Source organism: Suncus etruscus, chromosome 1, assembly GCF_024139225.1.
Source record: "Suncus etruscus isolate mSunEtr1 chromosome 1, mSunEtr1.pri.cur, whole genome shotgun sequence".
Lineage (NCBI taxonomy): Eukaryota > Metazoa > Chordata > Mammalia > Eulipotyphla > Soricidae > Suncus > Suncus etruscus.
In genome coordinates, this window is record NC_064848.1 from 174,498,926 (window position 1) to 174,523,942 (window position 25,017).

The following is a 25,017-nucleotide window of genomic DNA, read 5'->3' on the forward strand; positions in this document are numbered from 1 at the left end:
TCTGTAGAAAAACTTTTTTTTTTACTTTTTTGGTTTTTGGGTCACACCCAGTGATATTCAGTGATGCAATTGCCTTAACTGCTGTACTAACTCTCCAGTCCCCTTACATCTTTTTGTTTGTTTCTTTTGGGCCATACCTGGTGGTGCTCAGGGGATAAACTCAAATTGGCTACATGCAAGACAAGGGCCATATCAGTCATACTATTGCTCTGGTCCCCAAGTGAACTTAGTCTTGAACCACCATGTCAGTTTCATTTACTTAGGACATCACTCTATGATATTCCTTTGAGGGAAAGAAAGTTTTCAAAGTTATTTCTTGGGGAGCGGGTCTCATATAGCAGAGCTCCGACATTACTACCAGCAGTATTTATGGGACTACATGGTGCGGGGAATTGAGCCACTGGTCGTGCTCAGGGACTACTCCCTATTCTGCTAAGGAGTCCTTGCTGATGGTGTTTAGGGAAACGTGCTATCAGGCTCCAAATTGGGGTCAGTTATATGCAAAGCCAGAACTTTAACTTTGTACTCTATCTTTCCAGCAACAGAAAAATTTTTTTCATTCATTTTTTTAAAATCAAAAAATAAAATGAGGCAACCAGAGATAGTACAGTGATTAAGGTGCTTGTCTTATATGCAACTGATTCAGGTTTGAAATCTGGCCCCACATATGGGCTCTGAACCCTGCTCCTAGGAATGATCCGGCCAAGAATCAGAGTTAGGAGAAAGCTTTGAGCATTTCTGGGTGTGGCCCTCCCGTCCCCCCCAAACAAAATATATATAAGTAGAGGTTGAGAAAAATTAGCTGATTTGCCCAAAGTAATGGAGTTAAGTCTAAGAGCTAGGGAGAGATAGCACAGTGGGTAGAGTGCTCACTTTGTACATGGTTGATATGGGTTTGATCTCCTGTACTCTGTTATGGTTCCCTGAGATCTGCCAGAAATAATCCCTGCTAGGAGGGAGCCCTGAGCCCCAACATGACTGGGTCACCAAAGCGATATTGAACACTACTGGGTGTGTCCCCCCAAAAGAAGTTACTTTGGGGCCATAGAGATATATAGCAGGTAGGGTGCTTGCCTTGTACACATCTGAATTTGATCTCTAGTATCCCATATGGTTCCCACAGCTCACCAGGAACAATCTTTTTTGTTTGTTTCTGGGCCACACCTGGAGGCCCTCAGCGATTACTCCTAGCTCTGTGCTATGTAATCACTCCTGGTAGTCTTGGGGAACCAAATGGGTTGCCAGGAATCGAACTGGTCAGTGATGTGCAAGGCCAAAGTCCTATCAGCTGTACTATCAGTCTAGCCCTGGGAGCAATTCTTGAGCACAGAATCAGGAGTAATCCCTGAGCACAAGAGCCAGAAATAAGCCATGGAAAATGCCCCCAACTCCTCCCGCATATTAGGTACTTTGTAGATGATAAGTAATTCTTCAACTGAAAGAATATATAGCAGTTTATCTCTATATTTTAGTTAAGAAGTATTATTGGTATAAATAAATTCTATAACGTCTATTTTTAGTTAAGACATATTATCCAGTATAATTAAATTCTGTAAAATGAAGAAGATATTTACTATTTTTTCCAATGCAAGCATTTGTTCATGATTCATATCCCCAGTTTCTTTATTTTTTATTTACTTATTTTATTTTTGGCCACACGTGGCAGTGCTCAGGGGTTACTCCTAGTTCTGCACTCAGGAATCACCTCTCAAGGATGACAGGGATTGAACCTGGGTCAGTCACTTGCAAGGCAAAAACCTTACTCTTTGTCCTATTGCTCTGGCCCAAGTTTCTTTATTTTTGTCAAAAGCAACAATATCTAGTGGTATGGATCTTGCAGTGATGCCTGGGGGCCCACCATGGCTATCTTCACTGGGGCTAAGATGAACTAAGGCTTCATAGAAGCTATGTGCTTGCACAGGCATGTGCACTACTACTTGAACGCTCTTTCCCACCACTCGAAGGTTCTTTTTTTTGGGGGGGTCACACCCGGCGGTGCTCAGGGGTTACTCCTGGCTGTCTGCTCAGAAATAGCTCCTGGCAGGCACGGGGGACCATATGGGACACCGGGATTCGAACCAACCACCTTTGGTCCTGGATTGGCTGCTTGCAAGGCAAACGCCGCTGTGCTATCTCTCCGGGCCCACTCTCGAAGGTTCTTGATCCTTCAAGTTATAGCACAATTTCATGTGGTTAAAATGAGAGTCTACTGGGGCAAGATTGTTAGCTCACAGTAGGGCATTTGCCTTGCACATGGTCAACCCAGGATGGACCCTGGTTTGATCCCGGCATCCCATATGATCCCCCGAGCCTGCCAGGAGCGATTTCTGAACACAGAGCCAGAAGTAACCCCTGAGCAAGTTTGCCCAAAATACCAAAAACAAACAAACAAAAAAGAGAGTCTATTTCCATTAGGAAGATCCAAGAAATAAAAAAGTAATAATATTGTACTGGAGTAGGCATGTCTCCCCCTTAATTAAAACTGTGATATGAAAACATTTTGGGGGGCTCTTCCAAAGCAGTGGAAATAACAGAAATAACAATTTCATTTCATTATCATCTTCCAAAGTATGGTTAAGTCTAGGCTAGATTCACAGAGCACTGCTCACAGAGAACCCCCCCCCCCCAAAAGAACTTGCTGGTGTGATAAGACAGTAAGAAAACAAAAACAGGGCAGTAGTGAGGGGGAAGATAATTCAAAGGGTTGGAGTATCTGTTTAGCTTGTGGTCAGCTTCTACCTTCAACTGAACATTCCTCCACACCCAGGATGCCCTTGTGAAGTAACACCACTACTACCCCTCCCTCTGAACCCCACTTCCCCAGCAGCATCAAGCTGAAGCTTCCCTGATCAATGTAGGGTGAGACCAAAAAATTCAAACACATATACATAAGAAAACAATACTGGGGGTACAATGGGTGTATATTTTATATAGAGCAAAAGAACATTGAGTGGAGAGCTTGTCTTACATGCAAATTGGTTTAATTTCCTGTATAGTCTCCCATGCACTGTCAGAAGTAATTCCTGGGTGCAGAGCCAGGAGTAATCCTTGGGCAATACAGAGCATGTGCTCCAAACCAAAACAAACCAAAAAAGAAATAAAACAAAACACAACCAAAAGAATACCTCCCTGCTCAAGGATCACTCCTGGCAGGGCTTGGGAGCTCATATGTCATGCTGGGGATTGAATCAGAGTCAGCTGTACTATTTCTCCAGCCCCCACATTCCACATTTTAATGGTAATCTCTTACATTCTTACATAATAGTTATCAGTTAGTCAGTTTCTATTGCCACTTCAATTCTTCTTGAACATCCCTGGTCTATTTCTGAGATTGCTTATATATATATATATACATATATATATATATATTTTTTTTTGGTTTTTGGGTCACACCCGGTGGTGCTCAGGGGTTACTCCTGGCTGTCTGCTCAGAAATAGCTCCTGGAAGGCACGGGGGGGGGGGGGCCATATGGGACACCGGGATTCGAACCAACCACCTTTGGTCTTGGATCGGCTGTTTGCAAGGCAAACACCACTGTGCTATCTCTCCGGGCCCGAGATTGCTTATATTAAACTTGACTCTTTACACTTAATAACATTTCCTTTTAAGTTTTTTTTTTTTTTTTCTTTGTCACAGCCGGTGGCGCTTAGGGGGTTATTCCTGGCTCTGTGCTCAGAAATAGCTCCAGCCAGGCTTGGGGAGTATATGGGATGGGGAATCGAACCACCGCCTGCCTGTCCTGGATCAGCTGCGTGCAAGGCAAACGCCCTATTGCTGTGCTATCTCTCCAGCTCCGGGTTTGTTCTTTAAGGAGATTGCCTGCCTCCTCTTAGCCTGGTTCAATACAGTTAGTAGGTCTATAACAAATGCAGCACATTAAGAAAAAAATTAGATACTCACAAGTCAGTAACTCTTTCTATTAAGAAATGTATGTCCTCAGACTCTAACGTGCACGAAGATCACTGGAGGTAGATTATTTTTATGTATGTTTGCATACATACACTCATTTAGTCTCTGGTTTTAAATGAGTGTCTGAAGGACGCAGGCACAACTGGATCGTGTGAGTGGCCAAGAAAAAAGAACTATGCTTAAGGAGAACAAATGCTTTGCTCCGGGACACATTTTTTCCAAGTGTTAATTAAACAGAAATTAGTGAGAGTGGAGCCACGCCCAGATTCCAGCTTCACACCTCCCTTCAGTCTCCTGCCAAACTCTCTACCTCCAGTTGGAAAACAAACCAGCTACGGAGGAGGCGATCCCAGAGAAGAAAGCAAAAATACGGCTGCACTTACGAGCCTGCGTCCAGGACAGACAGACGGCGCTCCAGCGGGGCTCTCCTCCTCTCCTTAAAGAGATTCAAAATTGAGCCCTTAGCGCGGAGGAGCCAATGGGAGAAGAGCCTCCACGCGATTCGCCCTCCGGCTAGGGCAAAAGCGCAGCCTGGCCTGTGATTGGCTGGGAGCGCCCCGCGCTTCGACCAATCAGGACCGAGGCGCTGCTCGGCCGAACAAGAGGTGGGCGGGCGCGAAGCGGGAGGGGCGGGAGAGCGGGCCAGGTGTGTCGAGTCGCCACAACTGTTTGTGGAAGCTCTTGTGTGATTGGTCGGCTCTCTTTCCGATTGCGCCAATCGCGAGACGATCTCTGCCAAAGTCGAGATACGATCTAGCCAATGGGAAGGAAGAAGCGGCCGGTGACCAATCGGCTGGCGGCGTTTTGTGCCGCCGTCCAATAGAAAAGGGCGTCTCATGCGGAGGGGCGGGATCTCGTCGCCAGAGGGCGGGCGCCGGGAAAACCCGGGAGCCAATGGGAGAGAGACGCTGAGTGACAGCTGTCCAATGGGGAGCCTCCGTGCTGGTCCCGTCGGCGGCTTAAGCGCCGCCGCGCTCCGAGGAATGTCAACTATTCAACATGGAGGCGGAGGTCGGGAAGCTGGAACTGATGGTGAGTGCGCAGCGAAGGGTTTCTCCGCCGGCCAGCGTCGGCTTTTCCCGGTGGCCGACGAGGCGGGACGCGACCTGGATCTCCGGAAACTCTGGGCAGTGCCGGCTGAAGTCGACTCGCATCCCCGCCGGGACCCGAGGGGGTCGCGCCGCGCCGCGCTGTTAACCGTCGCGGGGAAGGGGCTACATCCGGGGACCTGGCGAGGGAAATGGCGGGAGAGGCCGGGGCGTGGGGCCTCGGGAACCTGCTCCTCGCGCCCTGCCCGCCCGCGCCCTCAAGGAGCTGGGCTCAGCGCGGGCGGGTTTCTCTAGCTTTGCCCCCAAACGCTGGGCTGGGGGGGGGGTCCCTGGGACGCCGCCCAAAGGCCGGGGACGTCTCCCCGCGGAGCCCAAGAAAGGAGCGTGGCCGGGAGAAGCCTCCGCGTTGGGCTGGGCCCGGGGGGAAGCGGGGAAAGCCAGCCGGACGCGCGCGCGCAACTTCCAGGGGTTCGGACCTCCCCCCCCCTCCCGCCACTTTCCCGGCGGCCGTGAGTCCTGGGATCCCGGCGCGGCTCGGCCCCTTCCGCGGGGTCTGGGCGGGATCGGGATCTGGACCCGGACGGCTCGGTGCTCCGTGCATCTATGGAAGGAGCGGACGGGGCGGAAGGACTCGGGGGAGCAGCGCCCCGCAGCTGGTGGGCTCGTGGGGGCGCCTGGCTGGTGGACTCCCCGTTCCCTTCTGGGGAGTCTTTCTCTCTCTCCTTCTTTCTCTTCGGGCCCTGCCGGTTCCTTCCTCCATACCTCCCTGCTGATCGATCCGTCTCCTAGTTCCCCGGAGCCGCTCGAATTTAGCCCTTGCTCCCCGCCCGGCCGAGCGGGTTTGGCTGGGCTCGGCTCGGCTGCCTTCCCTCCCAAACGGGCATTCACGTTCCTCGAAGACGGGGTTTTAAGTTCCCCGAAGAGGGGTGTGTGTACTCTTAGCAGGCTTTGAGGATCCTATGGGGTGCCAGGGATCGAATCCCCTGCCTAGACTCTGTGCTATTGCTCCGGCTGCTGACTGAATGCATTTCCAAAGAAGCTGGACCTTTTCCCCAAATCTCCGGTGCTACCCCACCCCTACCTCTTCACAGGTTCTGCTCCTTAGCAGGTTAGTCTAGGGCAGTGGTGGGCAACCTTTCCTTTTCAACTGAGCCAAATCTCGCCAAAACCACGATTGAAATTTATTTTGAGAGCCACACAGGGCGCGCACTGACAGAGGCGAGAAGCAGAGTCCTGACTCCTGGAGCGGAGAGAAGAGCCACATTAAAAGTGGAAAGAGCCGCATGTGGCTCGTGAGCCGCAGGTTGCCGACCACTGGACTCTAGCGGTTAACCTGAGGCTCCCAGAGGCACTTTAACATCTGCACTTGTACAGATTCTGGCAGAAGACAATACGCAGCACCGGATCCCCATCTTCTCAAACGTGCCTATCATATCTTCTTATAATAGTTGGATAAATCATTACAATTTTAAGATATTTTTTGTTATTTTTTGGGCCACCCCAGCGGTGCTCAGGGGTTACTCCTGGCTATCTGCTCAGAAATAGCTCCTGGCAGGCACCGGGGACCATATGGGACGCCCGGATTTGAACCAATGACCTTCTGCATGAAAGGCAAACGCCTTACCTCCATGCTATCTCTCCGGCCCCCAATTGGTTTTCTTATATTTACTATTAGATTTCTTTGAAAGGGGTGTGAGGTGAATGGGGAAAGGGAGAGATAGACGGCAGCGAAGGAGGAAATTCCTGAAGTTGCCAGGTCTGGGGAAAAAAACGAATTTTAGGTTCAGAGCTTTACTATTTTTATTATAAATTACTCTTTTTTTTTTTTTTGGCCACACCCGGCGGTGCTCAGGGGTTACTCCTGGCTGTCTGCTCAGAAATAGCTCCTGGCAGGCACGGGGGACCATATGGGACACCACGATCCGAACCAACTACCTTTGGTCCTGGATTGGCCGCTTGCAAGGCAAACGCCGCTGTGCTATCTCTCCGGGCCCTATAAATTACTCTTAAATAAAAAGCTGAGCAGGGGCCAGACTGGAAGCACAAGCGGTAGGGCGTTTGCCTTGCACGCAGTTGACCCAGGAGGGACCCCGGTTTGATCCCCCAGCGTTCCACATGGTCCTCCCAGCCAAGAGTGGTTTCTGAGCACATAGCCAGGAGTAACCCCTGAGCATCAGCGGGTGTGTCCTCCCCCCCAAAAAAGCTGAAGATTTAATTTGACTGTCAAAAGGTATAAATCTTGGTATTGCCACTTTTCGCCCATTCTGAATTTATCCACACTGATGTTTTTGCCTAATTGTAAGTTGCTAAATGAAACTAATTCTTATTAGACCACCTAGAGATGGTCAGGGATGTGTTCAGGGATTACTCCTGGTGGGGTTGAGGGACCATATGAGATGGTGTGAATCCAATCCCTGTTAGCCTGTGTAAGTCAAGTGCCCTATACTATACTATGGCTTGGACCCCAGATACTAATTGTTTTAATACCCTGAGTTGGCCTTTTAATTTTGTTGTTGTTGTTGTTGGTTTTTTGGTTCACACCCAACCATGTTCTGGTTACTCTTGGCTCTTCGCTCAGAAATCGCTCCTGGCAGGCTCTGGAGACCATATGGGATGCCAGGTATCCAACCCTGGTCCTCCCCGGGTCGGCTGCATGCAGTGCTATCTCCCCGGCCCCTGGCCTTTTAATTTTTATTTATTTTTTTTCCTTTTAATTTTGAGCTAAGGTGTAAGCCTTTGCAGTAGAGATCAATATTGTTTATGTATACCTTGAGCTACACATAGAGGTACTAGGGGTTTAATCTATGCTCTATGTGTGGGACCTGGAACTGAATGGGCTGCATGCGAGGCAAGTGCCTTAACCTATGTATATATAGTGTTTTGGGTCACACCTGGCAGCGCTCGGGTTACTCCTGGCTCTGTGCTCAGAAATCTCCCCTGGTAGCTCAGATGACCATATGGGACCGTCCTGGGTTGGCTTCATGCAAGGCAAACGCCCTACTGCTGTGCTGTCTCTTGGCCCGAAATTATTTTTTTTTATTTTTAATTTTTTTTGGTTTTTGGGTCACACCCGGCAGCGCTCAGGGGTTCCTCCTGGCTCTATGCTCAGAAATTGCCACTGCCAGGCTCGAGGGCCCATATGGGATGCCGGGATTCGAAACGCCGTTCTTCTGCCTCTAAGGCAAACACCTTACCGCTGTGCTATCTCTCTGGCCCCCAACTTCTTTATTTTTATGGTGTTTGGAATCTAACACTTAGGGCCTCCCATATGCAATACAGGTGATCGTAACACTGATGCCTAGATTGAATGTGTGGTTTGTATCACCCCTCAAGTGGCTCAGAAATAGTTCCTGGCAGGCTTGGAGGACCATATGGGATGCTGAGGATCGAACCTGGGTTAGTCCGGTCTGCTGTGTGAAAGGCAAACACCCTACTGCAATGCTATATCACTATGAACCCTGTATTATCTTTTTGACCTTATGTTTTATTTTTGAGTCATACCTGGGGGTACAAATGTCTTTTGGGGGCATTTGGAGCATGTACTAGGAACTCATCAGGTTTTAGGAGTATTGGATAAGTGCCTTAACTCTTATATGCTACTTCTCCTCCCCTAAAATACTTGTTTTATATGGCATAGTTGCTGTGGGGGAGCTAATAAGTTTCAACAGGATAAAAGTATTTTTTAAGAATGTGCTCTGGTAATTATAAATGGTTTTTCTAATACCTGTTCTAAGGTATTGAAAGTACTCGTGTTAATAGCTTAAATTTGAGGACAATTACAAAATTCCTTTATCTGTTCTTGTTTCTGTTTGAATATTAACCATAAATTATTCATTAAAAAAATCCTCACTTTTTTAAATTAAATTTTTTTCTCTTTTTAACGTTGATATAAATGTTCTTAGGCTTTGAATTTCTTCTGTCCAAAATGGCAATTGTACTTTAAATTCTTTTTGAAATGATGTGTCCACTGATAAAGGACACATTTATGTCCTTTCTTATCTATTACTGCTAACGAATGCTCTGACTTTATTGCACTACTGTACTTTACAGCTAGCAGTGCAATAGTATTGTCAAAGCATCTGAGAGCAGGATACACACCAGAATTAAGATTCTTTACAGCTTTCTTCTGTGTCTCTAAATTGCCACAAACTGTTGCTGAAAACTAGTTTTATTCTCTGAAAAGTGTTTTAGAAAGACATAACTTGGAAATTTTTTTCAGCTAATAACAACTCATTTTTGTAATTGTTATGAAAAATATTTGACAGTGTATTTTATAGTTAGAGTTTTCATATCTAAAGTTGTCTAATAGTTTCTTTGTAATTTGCTTATCTCTATGATAGATTTGAAATGGTTCTAGAAAATCTCAGATTTTATTTGTTTGAAGAGCAACCCCTAAGCACTGCTGGGTTTGGCCCTCAAACCAAAACAAAATATTTTAAAAGTTATAATAAAATATATGACAGTTTAGCATAAATATTCATTGGGCATTCTTAAAATTTGTCATTGCTTATTTAAACTCAAATTAAGCTCAATGCTTTGTTTTATGTGACAGTTCTCCAATCAGAATGCAATTTTGAAATTTTCATTTGTTCTTTTGAACCACACTTATAGGTTCTGGGGTTACTCTTGACTCAGTGCTTTGATTTGTTCTCAGATGTGCTCAGAGAATCATTCACTTCACTGCCAGGGATCAAACCCAGAGCTTTCATAGTCAAAGTATGAGCTCCAGTGTTCAGGGGCTACTCCTGGCTCTATGCTCAGAAATCGCCCCTGGCAGGCTCCGGAGACTGTTTGGGATGCTGGGATTTGAACCACCATTCTTTTGTGTCTAAGGCAAACGCCTTACTGCTAAGCTATCTCTGGCTCCAAGAGCTCCATTTTTTGTTTTGTTTTTGTGTTTGGGTCACACCCAGCAGTGCTCAGGGTTTACTTCTGGCTCTGTGCTCAGAAATAGCCCCTGGCAGGCACAGGGACCATAAGGAATGCAGGGATTCGAACTACTGTCCGTCCTGAATTTACTGCGTGCAAGGCAAACGCCCTACTGCTGTGCTATATGTGAGCTCCAGTTTTGAGCCATCTGTTTTCATTTTTTTGGGGGGGGGTTTGGTTTTTGGGTCACACCTAGCGATGCTCAGGAGTTACTCTTGGCTTTGCACGCAGAAATAGCTTGTGGCAGGCTTGAGGGACCATATGGGATGCTGGGAATCGAACCCAGGTCCACCCCTGGTCAGCTGCGTGTGAGGCAAACACCTTACCACTATGCCATCTCTTCAGCTCCAGTTTCCATATTTGTGTTTTTTAATCAGTATATAAGATTGTAATGCTTAGGAAAAAAAAAAAACCCCAATGCTCTGTATTTTGAGGGGTGGTGGTGGCCATATCCTGGCAATGTACTCGGTTACTCCTGGTTCTGTACTCAAGAATTACTCCTAATGATGTTCAGAGGTCCATATGGGATGCTGGGGATTGAACCTGCAAGCACACTTCCAGCTGTATAATGGTTATGGCACCTTGCTTTATCTTTTGGTCATAAAATTACCAGCTCTGATTTGTTTTACTAGTTTTTATGGGGAAATGCTGTTAGGTAAAGTCAAAATTACATGGCTTCTATACCAGGAGGAATGACACAGGATTTTTTAAAAGTCTATACAAAGATTAATATACACATTTTCTGAGTCTTGGTGTTGGCCACTGCTAGGCGTGGACTTCCAATGGCCTAAGGGCCAGGCAGTGTGGACAGTGACCCAGACACCCCTGTAATTGATGCAGGCCATCAGTTATGTCATGGAGGAAAAACTGGAGGTAAAACTCCCTACTGATCAGTTGTGCTACAGGTTTCCAAACTCATTTAGCCTACTACCCCCTATTCACAAACAACATTTTTCATCAATCATCTGGAAATAAGCAAGTTCTGTTTGTAGGGAAAAAATTGAAACACCCTTTCCATTGCACTGGAGGCCACATCCATCTGACCCGCTCCCATGTTTCTACTGCCACCTAGTGGTTGGTATTGTCCACTTTGTGGAACATTGAGATTTAATCAATGAATTTTCTGCAGAGTATTTTCCCATGTTTGATTACTGTTGTCTATTATTGTATGTAGAAAACTGGTGAATCTGGTATACATCTGAACAGATGCAACAGATTGTATTTACCTGTTGTGTCTACAGGGGATGTATTCTTTTGTTTCTGTGGTTTTTGGTTTTTGGGCCACACCCAGCAGTGATGTATTCTTTTGTTTTCATTTTGGTTTTTTTGGTTTTTGGGCCACACCCAGCGGTGCTCAGGGGTTACTTCTGGCTGTCTGCTCAGAAATAGCTCCTGGCAGGCACAGGGGACCATATGGGACACCAGGATTCGAACCAACCACCTTTAGACCTGGATCGGCTGCTTGCAAGGCAAACTCCTCTGTGCTATCTCTCCGGGCCCTTTTTTTGGGGGGGGGGCACACACGTTTGATGCTCAGGGGTTACACCTGGCTAAGTGCTCAGAAATTGCCCCTGGTTGGGGGGCACCATATGGGATGCCGGGGGATCGAACCGCAGTCCTTCCTTGGCTAGCGCTTGCAAGGCAAACACCTTACCTCTAGCGCTACCTCACCGGCCCCAAGATGTATTCTTTTTGTTTGTTTTTTGGTCCATATCTAGCAGCACTGAGGGGTTACTCCTGATTCTACGCTCAGAAATTAACTCTTAGCAGGCTCAGGGGATCATATTGGGTGCTGGGAATCAAAACCCGGTTAGCTGCATGCAAGACAAAATTTCTACCCACTGTGTTATCACGCTGGCCCGTGGAATATATTCTCTTTTGGGGGCGGGGAGACCACACCCAGTGATACTTGGGTTACTCCTGGCTAAGCGCTCAGAAATCGATTCTGGCTTGGGGGACCATATGGGACGCTGGGGGATCGAACTGCCTGTCCTAGGTTAGTGTGCTCAAGGCAAATGACCTACTGCTTGCGCCAGCCACTGCAATATATCCCTGGGATATATTCTTTGTGTGTGTGTGTGGTTTTTGGGTCACACCCGGCAGTGCTCAGGGGTTACTCCTGGCTTCATGCTTAGAAATTGCTCCTGGCAGGAACGGGGACGCCGGGATTCAAACCGATGACCTTCTGCATGAAAGGCAAACGCCTTACCTCCTTGCTATCTCTCCGGCCCCTCCCTTTTTTTTTTTTTTTTGGGTCACACCCAGCAGAGGCGCTCAGGGGTTACGCTCAGAAATCGCTCCTGGCAGGCACAGGGGACCATATGGAATGTAGGGATTCCAACCATTGTCCTTCTGCATGAAAGGCAAATGCCTTACCTCCATGCTATCTCTCTTTAACTCTTTTCTATTTTTTTGTTTTTGGGTCACACCCGGCAGTGCTCAGGGGTTACTCCTGGCTCTATGTTCAGAAATCGCCCCTGGCAGACACAGGGGACCATATGGGATGCCAGGATTCAAACCACTGTACTTCTGCATGAAGGCAAACGCCTTACCTCCATGCTATCTCTCCAGCCCTGGGATATATTCTTGTTGGTTTATTTATTTTTTTGTCTGTTTTGTTGTTGAACCCCAGTGGTGCTCAGGGGTATTCTGGCAGACTTGGGGAATCATAGGATGCCAGGATTGAACCCGGGTCCACCATATGCAATGCATATGCTATACCCGCTGTGCTGTCTCTGATTTCATTCCCATGGATGTATTAATTTGCTTTATTTCTTCTGAATCTTTCATGGATTTATTTTGATTTAAGAAATGGTATCCTGGGGCCGGCGAGGTGGCGCTAGAGGTAAGGTGTCTGCCTTGCAAGCACTAGCCAAGGAAAGGACCATGGTTCAATCCCCCGGTGTCCCATATGGTCCCCCCAGGGGCAATTTCTGAGTGCTTAGCCAGGAGTAACCCCTGAGCATCAAACGGGTGTGGCCCAAAAAAACAAAAAAAAGAAAAAAGAAAAAAAGAAATGATATCCTGGGCTGGAGTGATAGCACAGCAGTAAGGCATTTGCCTTGCACATGGATGACCCAGGATGGACCTGGATTCGATCCTCGGCATCCCATATGGTATCCCTAGCTAGGAGTGATTTCTGAGCACATAGCCAGGAGTAACCCCTGAGCGTCACTGAATTTGGCCCCCCCCAAATAAAAAGGAAATGGTAACCTGATAGTGAATGACATCATCCTGGTGGGGAATAAAATTAATTCTTCATATTTCAGAGATATGATTAAGAAGATAAATGAGAGGGGCCGGGTGGTGGCGCTAAAGGTAAGGTGCCTACCTTGCCTGCTCTAGCCTTGGACGGACCGCGGTTCCATCCCCCGGTGTCCCATATGGTCCCCCAAGCCAGGAGCAACTTCTGAGCACATAGCCAGGAGTAACCCCTGAGCATTACCGGGTGTGGCCCAAAAATCAAAAAAAAAAAAAAAAGAAGATAAATGAGAGACTCTACCATCACCCACCCATGGGGTTGAGTCTTCTTCTTCTTTTTTTTTTTTTTTTTTTTGGTTTTTGGGCCACACCCGGCGGTGCTCAGGGGTTACTCCTGGCTGTCTGCTCAGAAATAGCTCTTGGCAGGCACGGGGGACCATATGGGACACCGGGATTTGAACCAACCACCTTTGGTGCTGGATCGGCTACTTGCAAGGCAAACGCCGCTGTGCTATCTCTCCGGGCCCAGGGTTGAGTCTTGTCTAGTAAAATCAGGTTCCTATTTATTTATTTATTTATTTATTTATTTATTTATTTATTTATTTATATTTTTGGTTTTTGGGCCACACCCGGCGGTGCTCAGGGGTTACTTCTGGCTGTCTGCTCAGAAATAGCTCCTGGCAGGCACGGGGACCAAATGGGACACCAGGATTCGAACCAACCACCTGAGGTCCTGCTTTGGTTGCTTGCAGGGCAAACACCGCTGTGCTATCTCTCAGGCCCCTCAGGTTTCTCTTAAACAGTGAGATCTCAAAACAGTGATCAAGCTATTGGCATCAGGTCAATAACTGTAAGAGAATGCTATTGTACATGTCTCAACTTCTGCACTGTCATCCTGGGAACCTTTGTGTACTTAACTCAAAAAACGGTACAAACTTTAACATTCTATTTAATATATCCCCCAAACTAGACACAATTTTATTTATTTAATATTGATTGATTGATTGATTGGTTTCTGGCCCACACCCAGCCGCGTTCAGGGGTTCCTCCTATCTCTGACTCAGAAATCGTCCCTGGCAGGCTGGGGACCATAGGGGATGCTGGGAATCGAACCGGTTCCACCCAGGTTGGCCACATTCAAGGCTGTGCTAGACACACTAGATACAGGCCCCACTAGATACAATTTTAAAAACTCCAGTTCAGATTGATTTACCAAAAAATTTACCAACCTGGTTCTGTCCTGTGTTGGCCACATGCAAAGCAAATGTCCTACCACTGTGCTATCACTCTGACCCTGAACTTTGTTTTTTGATGCTCAGGGGTTACTCTTGGTGGTCCATGTGGGGCCTATATAGGATACCAGGGATAGAACCTTGATCGGCTCTCCGCAAGGCAAGCATTCTGTTGTACAATTTTTCTTTTCTTTTTTCTTTTTTTTTTTTGGTTTCTGGGCCATCCCCGGTGATGCTCAGGGGTTACTCCTGGCTATGCGCTCAGAAATCACTCCTGGCTTGGGGGACCATATGGGACGCTGGGGGATTGAACCGCAGTCCTAGGCTAGTGCTGGCAAGGCAGACGCCTTACCGCTTGTGCCACTGTTCCGGCCCCTGTTACACAATTTCTTTTCTTTCTTTTTTAATTGAAATAGTTGTGATCGACAGAGTCCTTCATAGTTGAATTTCAGATATACAATGAGTCAGGGCCCTTCCCATCACCAGTGTCAACCTCCTTCCACCAGTGGACCCAGAGTGCATTCTCTACCACCGCCCTTTGCCCCCTGGCCTGCCAGGATAACAGGCCCCTTTAAGTTTAGATTGGTAAAGTTTAGATCCCTTGATTCTGTTATTGTTGACTATGGCTTGGATATTTAGTTCTGTCCTTATTTATTTCCCTGTCAATTCATCTGAGACTACTTGGCCTCTGGCCCCCAGCCTTTCTTTATTCCTGTCCTCTTAGTTTTATAGAAAAACTATATGGGCTATATGGTAAAATATTCTGTGTCAGGGCTGGCGAGGTGGCACTAGAGGTAAGGTGTCTGCCTTGCAAGCGCTAGCCAAGGAAGCCGGCGTCCCATATGGTCCCCCCAAGCCAGGGGCAATTTCTGAGCGCTTAGCCAGGAGTAACCCCTGAGCATCAAACGGGTGTGCCCTGAAAAACCAAAAAAAAAAAAAAATAAGTATTCTGTGTCCCAAAGTTCTATCAAAAAGGCTGGAGCCCCAATTTAAAAGATAGATGAATAAAAAGGGCTGTGTGTGTAGCAGTTTTTTGTTTGTTTTGATTTGTTTTTGCACAGGTATAGCAAAATATGGGGAAAATAGGAAAAGCCTTTGGCCTAAAAACATGGAGACCATGAAGCATCCTGGCATAAGACCAATTACAGGCTCCAGATATACTAAGTTGTCTTACCCTAAAGTTTTTCTTTGTGGTCCCAGTAAAAGCTCTTCACAATCAGGGTTGTCTCACAGTCAGATTTCCTAGTTAAGAGATCCTAGTTTCTATACAGATCCTATGTCGAAGTCAGAGTGACATGGAGCGTCTTCTGGTTTCATCTCACATTAGGTCACAGTGTAGAGAACCCTGCCCTGAAACTAGGTTGTTGCTGGTACCAAGTCATCAGGGTGTTATATGAACCCACTCTGGAGCAAGTCGATGCCAAGGCAGCATTAGGGCCTTCCCTGGTGGAAGTCCAATTCCTGATGCTGGTGTAGAAAACCTTGCTGGTTCTATCGATGGAATCCAAGGTTCAGGGGTGAATGGCCAATGTTTGGTCTTCTGAAGCCTAAGCCAAGTCACTCGAACAAGTGTTCAGGGTGTAAGGCACCAATACAATATAAAATTGATGTGTTTCTATTACTATTATATAAGAACTTGTTTGCACACATAACATTTCCCCATTTTAATGTGCTTATGCAAAAAAGGAACAATGCCATCTGGCACTACTGGTGCATATGGGAGTAAAACTAACAAGCTAAACAATCCTGATAACCTGGTTCTAACATGCACTCGAAACACTATAGAAACTTATCTACTAGAATTTCTCACTAAATGGATTTAAAAAAACATGGGCAAAATTGCCACTATATAAGAAGATAGACAATGAGTTATACCTATTAAGGAAACACATATAAAGAGATATTCAAAGTTGATATACATGTCTCCTTTAAGTCTTTTGAAGTAGTCGGGGGTGAGGCCTTACCTTACCTTAATTGCATTATTATCTTAAAAATACTAATCAGTGAGGGCCATTTGCCTTGCACAAGGCCGATCCAAAACAGGTACAGCAAGGTTCAGGGACACAACAAGCAGGGAAAGAAAAGGAAGCCCCATCTATCTGGCCTTAAATATATTATAGTTTCTGCTCTCCAGTGGATATACCCTTTGAGGTCATCTAATTGGAATAACAAATCTGACTGCAAATGAGAGTGGGGTCATTGTGGGACAACCATAAGAAATGTATGATAGTGTCATCTCTCCTTATGCAAATAAGGCCTGGAGGATGATCAATCAGCTTATATGTTAATTAGAATATGTAATATGCTCCATCAGTGATATGGTCCTCCTTTCTATTACCTGTCCACTTCCTGACTACCACATTAAAAAAAAAAAAAAAAAAACAATGGCCAAGACATACTTCTGAATTTAGGAAATAGATTGTGTGTGTATTGAGAGAGGTGGGGGAAGATGAGCTAGAGTACCTGGTATGAAACCCATGAGGGGGGCCGGAGCAATAGCACAGCGGTAGGGCATTTGCCTTGTGTGCAGCCAATCTGGAATAGACCTTGGTTCGAATCCCGGCATCCCATATGGTCCCCGGAGCCTACCAGGGTCGACTTTTGAGCTCAGAGCCAGGAGTACCTGAGTACCACTGGGTGTGACCCAAAAATCAAAAAAAAACCAAACAAACAAAACCCATGAAGGCCTGTCACATGCAGGGCAAATGCTCTATTAATGAACTAGCTCCACTCATAACCCAACAGAAGATTTTTAATTTTTATTTGTTTATTTATTTTGGTTATACTCTTATAGGGCTTATTCCTGTCTCTGCACTCATGTATCTCTCCTGGTGGGACTCTGGAAATAAGCAGTGCTTACTCGGGATTGGACCCAGTTGGTGTATGCAAAGCAGATACCTTATTAGCTGTACAATTTCAGTCCCCAAGTTTTCTATGGCTGAGCAAGTATATTTAATGACTGTTTTCTCCTTTCATCCCCATTACAAGCTTACTAGAAAGCAAGAACCTATGCACTTGGGCCCAGGTTCAGGAAATCTATATTTCCTAGACTGCTTTTTCCTACTGTATTACCTGTTACTTTTTCTTATATAATTTCTGGCTCATAAGGCTTGGTTTTATGGTTTTATGGTTCTCTAAAGGGTTGCAAATAATGGTACAACAATGTGAATATTCCTGAAAATAAATTTTTATATTGGTCATTATTGAAATATTTTTAATATTGGAAAGAAAAAGTTAATGTCACATTTATTAATATGTTTATTTGTTCATGAAATAATGATGTGTGCTAATTTTCAGTTCCAGAAAGCTGATTCTGATCTGGATTACATTCAGTACAGGCTGGAATATGAAATCAAGACTAATCATCCTGATTCTTCAGGCAAGGTAATCTGCAATATAATTATTTTATTTGTGTGTGTGTGTGTGTGGTTTTTGGGTCACACCCGGCAGTGCTCAGGGGTTATTCCTGGCTCCAGGCTCAGAAATTGCTCCTAGCAGGCATGGAGGACCATATGGGACGCCGGGATTCGAACTGATGACCTACATGAAAGGCAAATGCCTTACCTCCATGCTATCCGGCCCCAACATATAATTCTATTTTTAACAGAATCATAAAATTTTTCAGATAAAGTTCCAATTTTAAGCTTTTGGGGATCGGGGCTGGCTTGGACTTGGAGGTACCCAGCCAGATATTTCTGATTCTGTGTTCAGGACTGGCAGTTCGCTGGTGATCATATTCGGTCCTAGACTCAAAGTAGGGTTAAATATATGCAAGATGAGAACCTTACTGCTGACACTAGGTCTCCAACTCCAGAATCTTCAGATATTTGTTATGGAAGCATGGGCACAACTTGACTTGATTTATATATGTAATATGACTTATTTTGGTGCTAATTAACTCAATAATCTACTTTTTGTCTCTTTATTTGAGTAGGGCTTGTTGGTCTACACCAGGCTGTCCTCAGAGTTTACTCCTGGCTTAGTGTTTAGGGATCTCTCCTGGAGTTAATTGGGGCACCAGATACAGTGTTGGGAATTAAGCACAGTTCAACTGTGTGCCAGGCAAGTGCCTTACCAGCTGTATTATCTATCTGGTCCTGGCAGGTCCCTTAACTGCCATATTATTTATCTGGTCCTGAACATTTTAAACAAAACAGAATCATTTAATGTATGGATTTTATGTTTGGAATTTCATTTAGCATTTTTTTGTTTGTTTGTTTGGCCACACCCGTTTGATGCTCAGGGGTTACTCCTGGCTAAGCGCTCAGAAATTGCCCCTGGCTTGGGGAGACCATATGGGACGCTGGAGATCGAACCGCAGTTCTTCCTTGGCTAGCGCTTGCAAGGCAGAGACACCTTACCTCTAGCGCCACCTCACCGGCCCCTCATTTAGCATGTTTTGTTTTGTTTTGCTTTGTTTTGTTTTGTTTTTTTTGGGCCACACCCAGCGATGCTCAGGGGTTATTCCTGGCTGTCTGCTCAGAAATAGCTCCTGGCAGGCACGGGGGACCATATGGGACACCGGGATTCGAACCAACCACCTTTGATCGTGGATCGGCTGCTTGCAAGGCAAACGCCTCTGTGCTATCTCTCCAGGCCCCATTTAGCATGTTTTAAAGTTTTACCTATTACACTGATCTCAGGAATCCTGCTTCTGGGGACCATTTGAAATTCCAGGGATTAAGCAGTTTGGACATTTGCAAGGAAAGCACCGTATCACTGTAGTATTTCTCTGCACTCCCAATCTTTTTTTTTTTTTTTTTGGGGAGGGGGGGGGCACACCCCGCAGTGCTCAGAGGTTATTTCTAGTTCTGTATTCAGAAATCTGTCCTGGCAGGTTCGGGGGACCATATGGGATGCTCGGAATTGAACCCAGGTCTGTCCTGGTCGGCCTCATGCAAGGCAAACACCCTACCACTGTGCTATTGCTCTGACCTCCCTTTTTTACTGATATTTTTTGAACCGTATCTGGTGATTTTAGTGGCTGACTTAGAGCTCAGTGCTTGGTGTTTAACAACTGCAGTGTTAAGGGACCTTGCTTTGCAGAGCATGGAACCCAGGGCTCTCACATGCTAAGTGTGTGTTATTTGACCCATCTCTCTCGTATATCTATACCACATTTTCTTCTTTTGGGAGGTGGGGCAGATCAGGGTTTTGGCTGCAGCTGTGGTTTTCAGGGGCTATTTCTGACTCTTACTCTAGACGAGAGTGATTCCTGGCAGTAATCAGGAGATCAGATGAGGTACCTGGGATTGAAACAGGATTGACCTCATATAAGGCTAGTGCCTTAATGTCTATACTATTCCTCTGGTACCTATACCATGTCTTAATTATTAGTTGATAGATATTTTTCTGATTTTCTTTTTGGGTTTAATAAGACTACTATAAATATTAGGTACACGTATGTAGAGCTCAATTATGCGGGCCAGAGAGATAGCATGGAGGTAAAGCGTTTGCCTTACATGCAGAAGGTCGGTGGTTCAAATCCTGGCATCCCATATGGTCTCCCAAGCCTGCCAGGAGCGATTTCTGAGCAAAGAGCCAGGAGTAACCTCTGAGCGTTGCCGGGTATGACCCCAAAAAAAAAAAAAACAAAAAACAATTATGCATGACATGTACTCTGTCACTGAAATATATTTCTTTTAGCTTAATTTTCTTTTTCACAGTTTAATAAAGACATTTTTTCTTGATGTAGAAAAATCCAGTTACACTCTTAAAGGAATTGTCAGCAATAAAGTCTCGATATAAAACTTTGCATGCACGCTTATCAACAGTTGCAGTTGAGCAGAAAGAGACCAAGAGTCGCATTTGTGCTACTTTGAATAAAACTATGGCCATCATACAAGAACTACAAAAACAATCAGAGTTGGAGGTAGGTTTTCAGTTTATATTTATATAGTTTAATTTTGAAATTCATAGTAACTTCTGTTTTAAAATTTAGCAATTTGAATTGTTGATAGAAATTAGAATTTTGTTTTTTCTTTTTTCTTTTTTTGGTTTTTGGGCCATGCCTGTTTGACGCTCAGGGGTTACTCCTGGCTATGCACTCAGAAATCACCCCTGGCTTGGGGGGACCATATGGGATGCCGGAGGATGGAACCTCGGTCCTTCCTTGGCTAGCGCTTGCAAGGCAGACACCTTACCTCTAGCGCCACCTTCCCAGCCCCAAAATTAGATTTTCTTGATTCTCTGCTGCTATAGCTCTATGTCTTTTTATTTAATAATGAACATGTAGGGGCCAGAGAGATAGCATAGAGGTAAGGCATTTTCCTTGCATGCAGAAGGATGGTGGTTCCAATCCCGGCATCCCATATGATCCCCCGAGCCTGCCAGGAGCGATTTCTGAGTGTAGAGCCAGGAGTAACTAACCCCTGAGCACTCCCAGGTGTAACCCAAAAAACAAAAAAAGGAAAAAGAAAAAAAGAGAAAATGAACATGTAGACTAGGCAGCATTCTCATTTAGTATCAAGGCAAAGGCACAATAAAGTAAAATTCTGACAGTTCTATTAATGCCATGTATGAGCACCACAGCCAAGAAATATAATCTGTTATGAGCACTGTAGTGACTCCAGTGACCACTACAGCCAGAATGTTGATGAGTACCACAACTAAATGATGCCAGCCTGGGCATGCACATATGTGCCACAATTAAAGAAGTGTTACCTGGGGATGGAGTGATTGCATAGCGATAGGGTGTTTGCCTTGCACTCTGCCAACCCGGGATGGACCCGGGTTTGATTCCAGCATCCCATATGGTCCCCCATGCCTGCCAGGAGCAATTTCTGAGCACAAAGCCAGGAGTAACCCTTCAGCACTGCTGAATATGGTCCTAAAAATAAAAGTGTAACCTTCAGGGTGGGCTCACTAGTGTGCAAGCACTGGAATCTAATGTGCAAAATCTATAAGCACCACGGAGCCAGTATATGTAATAAATCCTAGTCATGGCAGCAACATTAACAACAATGAATGAGTGAATAAATTTAATAACTTATAATTATAACTTTGTGTGTAGAGGATCCTGAGAGATAAAACAGTATGTAAAGTGTTTGTCTTGCATGTGGCTTACTTGGATTCCATCTCCAGACCTGCATGTTTGCCTTCCATGCCATCATTGTCAGGAGTAAGCCCTGAGCATGGCCTGGTGTGCCCTCCCCCAGACAAAACAAACATATGCATAGAAAAAAGGGAAAATAAGCTGCTTATCTTTTATGCCATGAGTCACAGTTTGATTACTGGCACTGCATATGGGTCCTTGAGCACAGGGGTAGTAATAAGTGTTGCCTAACTGTCCCTCCCAAATTTTATAAAATCTTATCTGCAGAGGAAAGGTGTACATATAGTGGTGTACAGAGGAATATGCAGTGTCAGGGATCAAACGGGGCTCCTGGGGGTCAGAGTGATAGAGGCATTTACCAAACAGATGGCCAACCTTGTCTGAACACCAGCATCCCATATGGTCCCCTGAGCATTGCCAAGGTGGTTACCAAAATCTAACATCCCCTTTTCCCAAATAAAACCTCAGGGGGGCCAGAGTGATAGCACAGCGGTAGGGCTTTTGCATTGTATGGCGGCTGACCTGGCTTCATTCCCTGGCATCCTATATGGTTCCTGAGCCTGCCAGGAATGATTTCTTCTTTTGTTTTGTTTTGTTTTGTTTTGTTTTGTTTTGTTTTGTTTTTCGGTTACACCCAGCAGCGCTCAGGGGTTACTTCTGGCTCTACATTCAGAATTCACTCCTGGCGTGGCCAGAAAGATAGCATGGAGGTAAGGTGTTTGACTTTCATGCAGAAGGTCAGTGGTTTGAATCCTGGCATCCCATATGGTCCCCTGAGCCTGCCAGGAGCAATTTTTGAGCACAGAGCCAGGAATAACCCTTTGAGCACTGCTGGATGTGGCCCAAAAACAAGAAAAAAAAGAAAAAGAAAAAGAAAAACCTCAGGGCTCTTACATGCTAACATGTGCTGTAGTCTTTTGAGCCATCTCTAAACCCTGCCCCCCCCCCAAAAAAAAAAACAGTATAGTCTTTATATACCAATGGAGGAAAATTGAACAGTGCTTGGGTAAAATGATAAAATAATGCTTTTGGGTTGTGAGATAGCTCAATGGACTAGAACATATGATTTGCATGAAGGAGGCCTGAATGTGCCCTCCAGCACTATATGGGACCCTGAGCACTTAGCTGGAAGTAGTTTCCACTGCCATGTGTGAACCCCCAGAGATGCTTATGGGGGGGAAAACACCTCACTAAAACAGCAAGTAGGATGCTTGCCTTGTACATGCCCACTAGGGTTCAGTCCCTGGCACCACATATGTTCCCTTTAACCCCCACCAGGAGTGAACCCTTGAGTGTAAAACCAGGAGTAAGTCCTGAACATAGCCAGGTCTGACCTTAAAACACATGCAAACAAAAAGATGAATTTATTATGTCCCAGAGACATGAATCATTGAGGAAGAAAACACATAAAGAGGGAGAAAGGGATGTTAAGGAGATGTTAAACTTAACTAGTAGAGCATCTGCCTAGCATATTTGCCCTGTGTTTAATCCTCAGCACTGTATGGGCCCTCTCTTTTCCCTCTGATAATTAAATAAAAATTCAATTCTTCCTCAGATGAATTACTTTATTGGGCAATACAGACATATACTTTTAGCATCACTGAATGTTCTATTGGATAATGTCCTAGAGATTCTGATTTTGTAGGTATGGGGTGTTCCAGATTTGATATTCTCTCTAGAGGTGACCTACATAGGTTGGCATATTTGTAACTTATTCTTTAAGTTATTTCCAAATACCGTATTTTCTGGCGTATAAGACGACTTTTTTGAAACAAAAATAAGTCAATCGAAAATCGGGGGTCGTCTTATAGGCTGAGTATATCCTGAAAAAATGTTTCAATATGTCGCTAAACGAAAATTGTCTGAATATTGCCACAAAATGAATCTTCCAACTCGATCCTGCACCAATCACTGCAAGGCTGCTCAGACCGCCTCTCTGACTCAGCCAATCCAAGCAGGCTTTTTTTTTTTTTTTTTGGTTTTTGGGTCACACCCGGCGGTGCTCCTGGCTGTCTGCTCAGAAATAGCTCCTGGCAGGCACGGGGGACCATATGGGACACCGGGATTTGAACCAACCACCTTTGGTCCTGGATCGGCTGCTTGCAAGGCAAACGCCGCTGTGCTATCTCTCCGGGCCCCCAAGCAGGCTTTTTATGCATGCAAATTAGACAATGTTCTGGACCCGAATCTACACTGTAAAAAGCCTGCTCAGATTGGCCAGAGTCAGAGAGGAAGTCTATTACAGTATACCCTTTGGACCTTTGCTTGTTGTGATTGGCTCACTGTGGTACATACAGTTGCAGCACAGGAACGTTCTGTCTGATACAGCGAATATAGGCCTAAACCTATGTTTTAATTGCAAAAGTAGGGGGTCGTCTTATACACCCAGTCGTCTTATACGCCAGCAAATATGGTAGTCCTTTTCTAGTTAGTTCATACAACATTTAACTTCACTTTGTATGTCATTATCCTTTCATTTGTTCGTTGTTTTGTTTTGTTTTTGGGTTTTTGGGTCACACGGTGCAGCGCTCCAGGGGTTACTCCTGGCTCTATACTCAGAAATTGCTCCTGGGACCATATGGGATGCCGGGTTTGAACCTATGTCTGCATGAAAGGCCAATGCCTTACCTCCATGCTATCTTTCCGGCCCCATTTGTTTTTTTTTCTCTTTGGCCCCTAGTCTTGTTTTATTTATTTATTTTAAGGCCACATCCGTTTGATGCTCAGGGGTTACTACTGGCTAAGTGCTCAGAAACTGGCCCTGGCTTGGGGGGACCATATGGGACGGCCGGGGATCGAACTGTGGTCCTTCCTTGGCTAGAGCTTGCAAGGCAGACACCTTACCTCTAGCACCACCTCACCAGCCCCCCTAGTCTTGTTTTTTAAAGTTAATTGAAAGTTCTTTTTTTTTTTTTTGGTTTTTGGGTCATACCTGGCAGTGCTCAGGTGCTACTCCTGGCTCTATACTCAGAAATCACTCCTGGCAGGCTTGAGGGACCATATGGGATGCCAGGATTCAAACTACGTTCCTTCTGCATGCAAGGCAAATGTCATACCTCCATGCCATCTCTCTGGCCCCTGATTGAAAGTTCTTTAGATGTTCAAACATTAAAATACTTTGAATGGAGTATACTATTTGTTTTCTCCCTTCCCTCCTGAATTTTCAAGCACATGCCTTTTAAGTTTATGAAAATATTTACTGGTACAGGAAGCAGAAGAATACTAAATTAAATTAAATTAAACCCTTGTCAAAGATTTTTGACATTTTATTTTTAATTTTCTAGTTGTCACCACTGACTGAAGAAGAGAAAGCCGCAGCAGAACACTTAAAATCTTCCATGTCAGATTTACGAAGAAACTGACTTATAAAAGAAGATTCTAATGGAAAGAGATCAATTCCAATGCTGTCGTGTTAGCATCTTTTTAGAGGTGGAAGGATTATGAGGACTGGGCTCCTGTGACATGAAAATGATGCCCTTACAACCGAGGGAATAATAAGGACATAAACCATGCTTAGCGAAAAAAACGGGATAGGAATAAAGGAATTAAAAACATCGTGTTTGGGGCCGGAGCTATAACACAGTGGTAGGCGTTTGTCTTGCATGTGGGCTGATCCAGGATGACCTGGGTTCGGTCTCTGGC

The 25,017-nt window shown here is 45.2% G+C and overlaps 2 protein-coding genes across 2 annotated transcripts in view; both read left to right on the plus strand.

The window, feature by feature from the left end:
- The window catches only part of LOC126007121 (monocyte to macrophage differentiation factor), a 225,214-nt gene extending 207,086 nt beyond the window's left edge, over positions 1–18,128 (plus strand). Inside the window, exon 2 of the mRNA XM_049772608.1 lies at positions 18,117–18,128. The gene's annotated coding sequence lies outside the window, so the exon portion shown is untranslated. The remainder of the gene's footprint in view (positions 1–18,116) is intronic.
- Positions 4,864–25,017, plus strand: SKA2 (spindle and kinetochore associated complex subunit 2). The gene is made up of 4 exons (XM_049772751.1): positions 4,864–4,942; positions 17,619–17,705; positions 20,017–20,193; positions 24,660–25,017. The coding sequence occupies exons 1-4, from the start codon at positions 4,910–4,912 to the stop codon at positions 24,735–24,737; spliced, it is 375 nt and encodes a 124-aa protein (XP_049628708.1). The 5' UTR covers positions 4,864–4,909; the 3' UTR covers positions 24,738–25,017.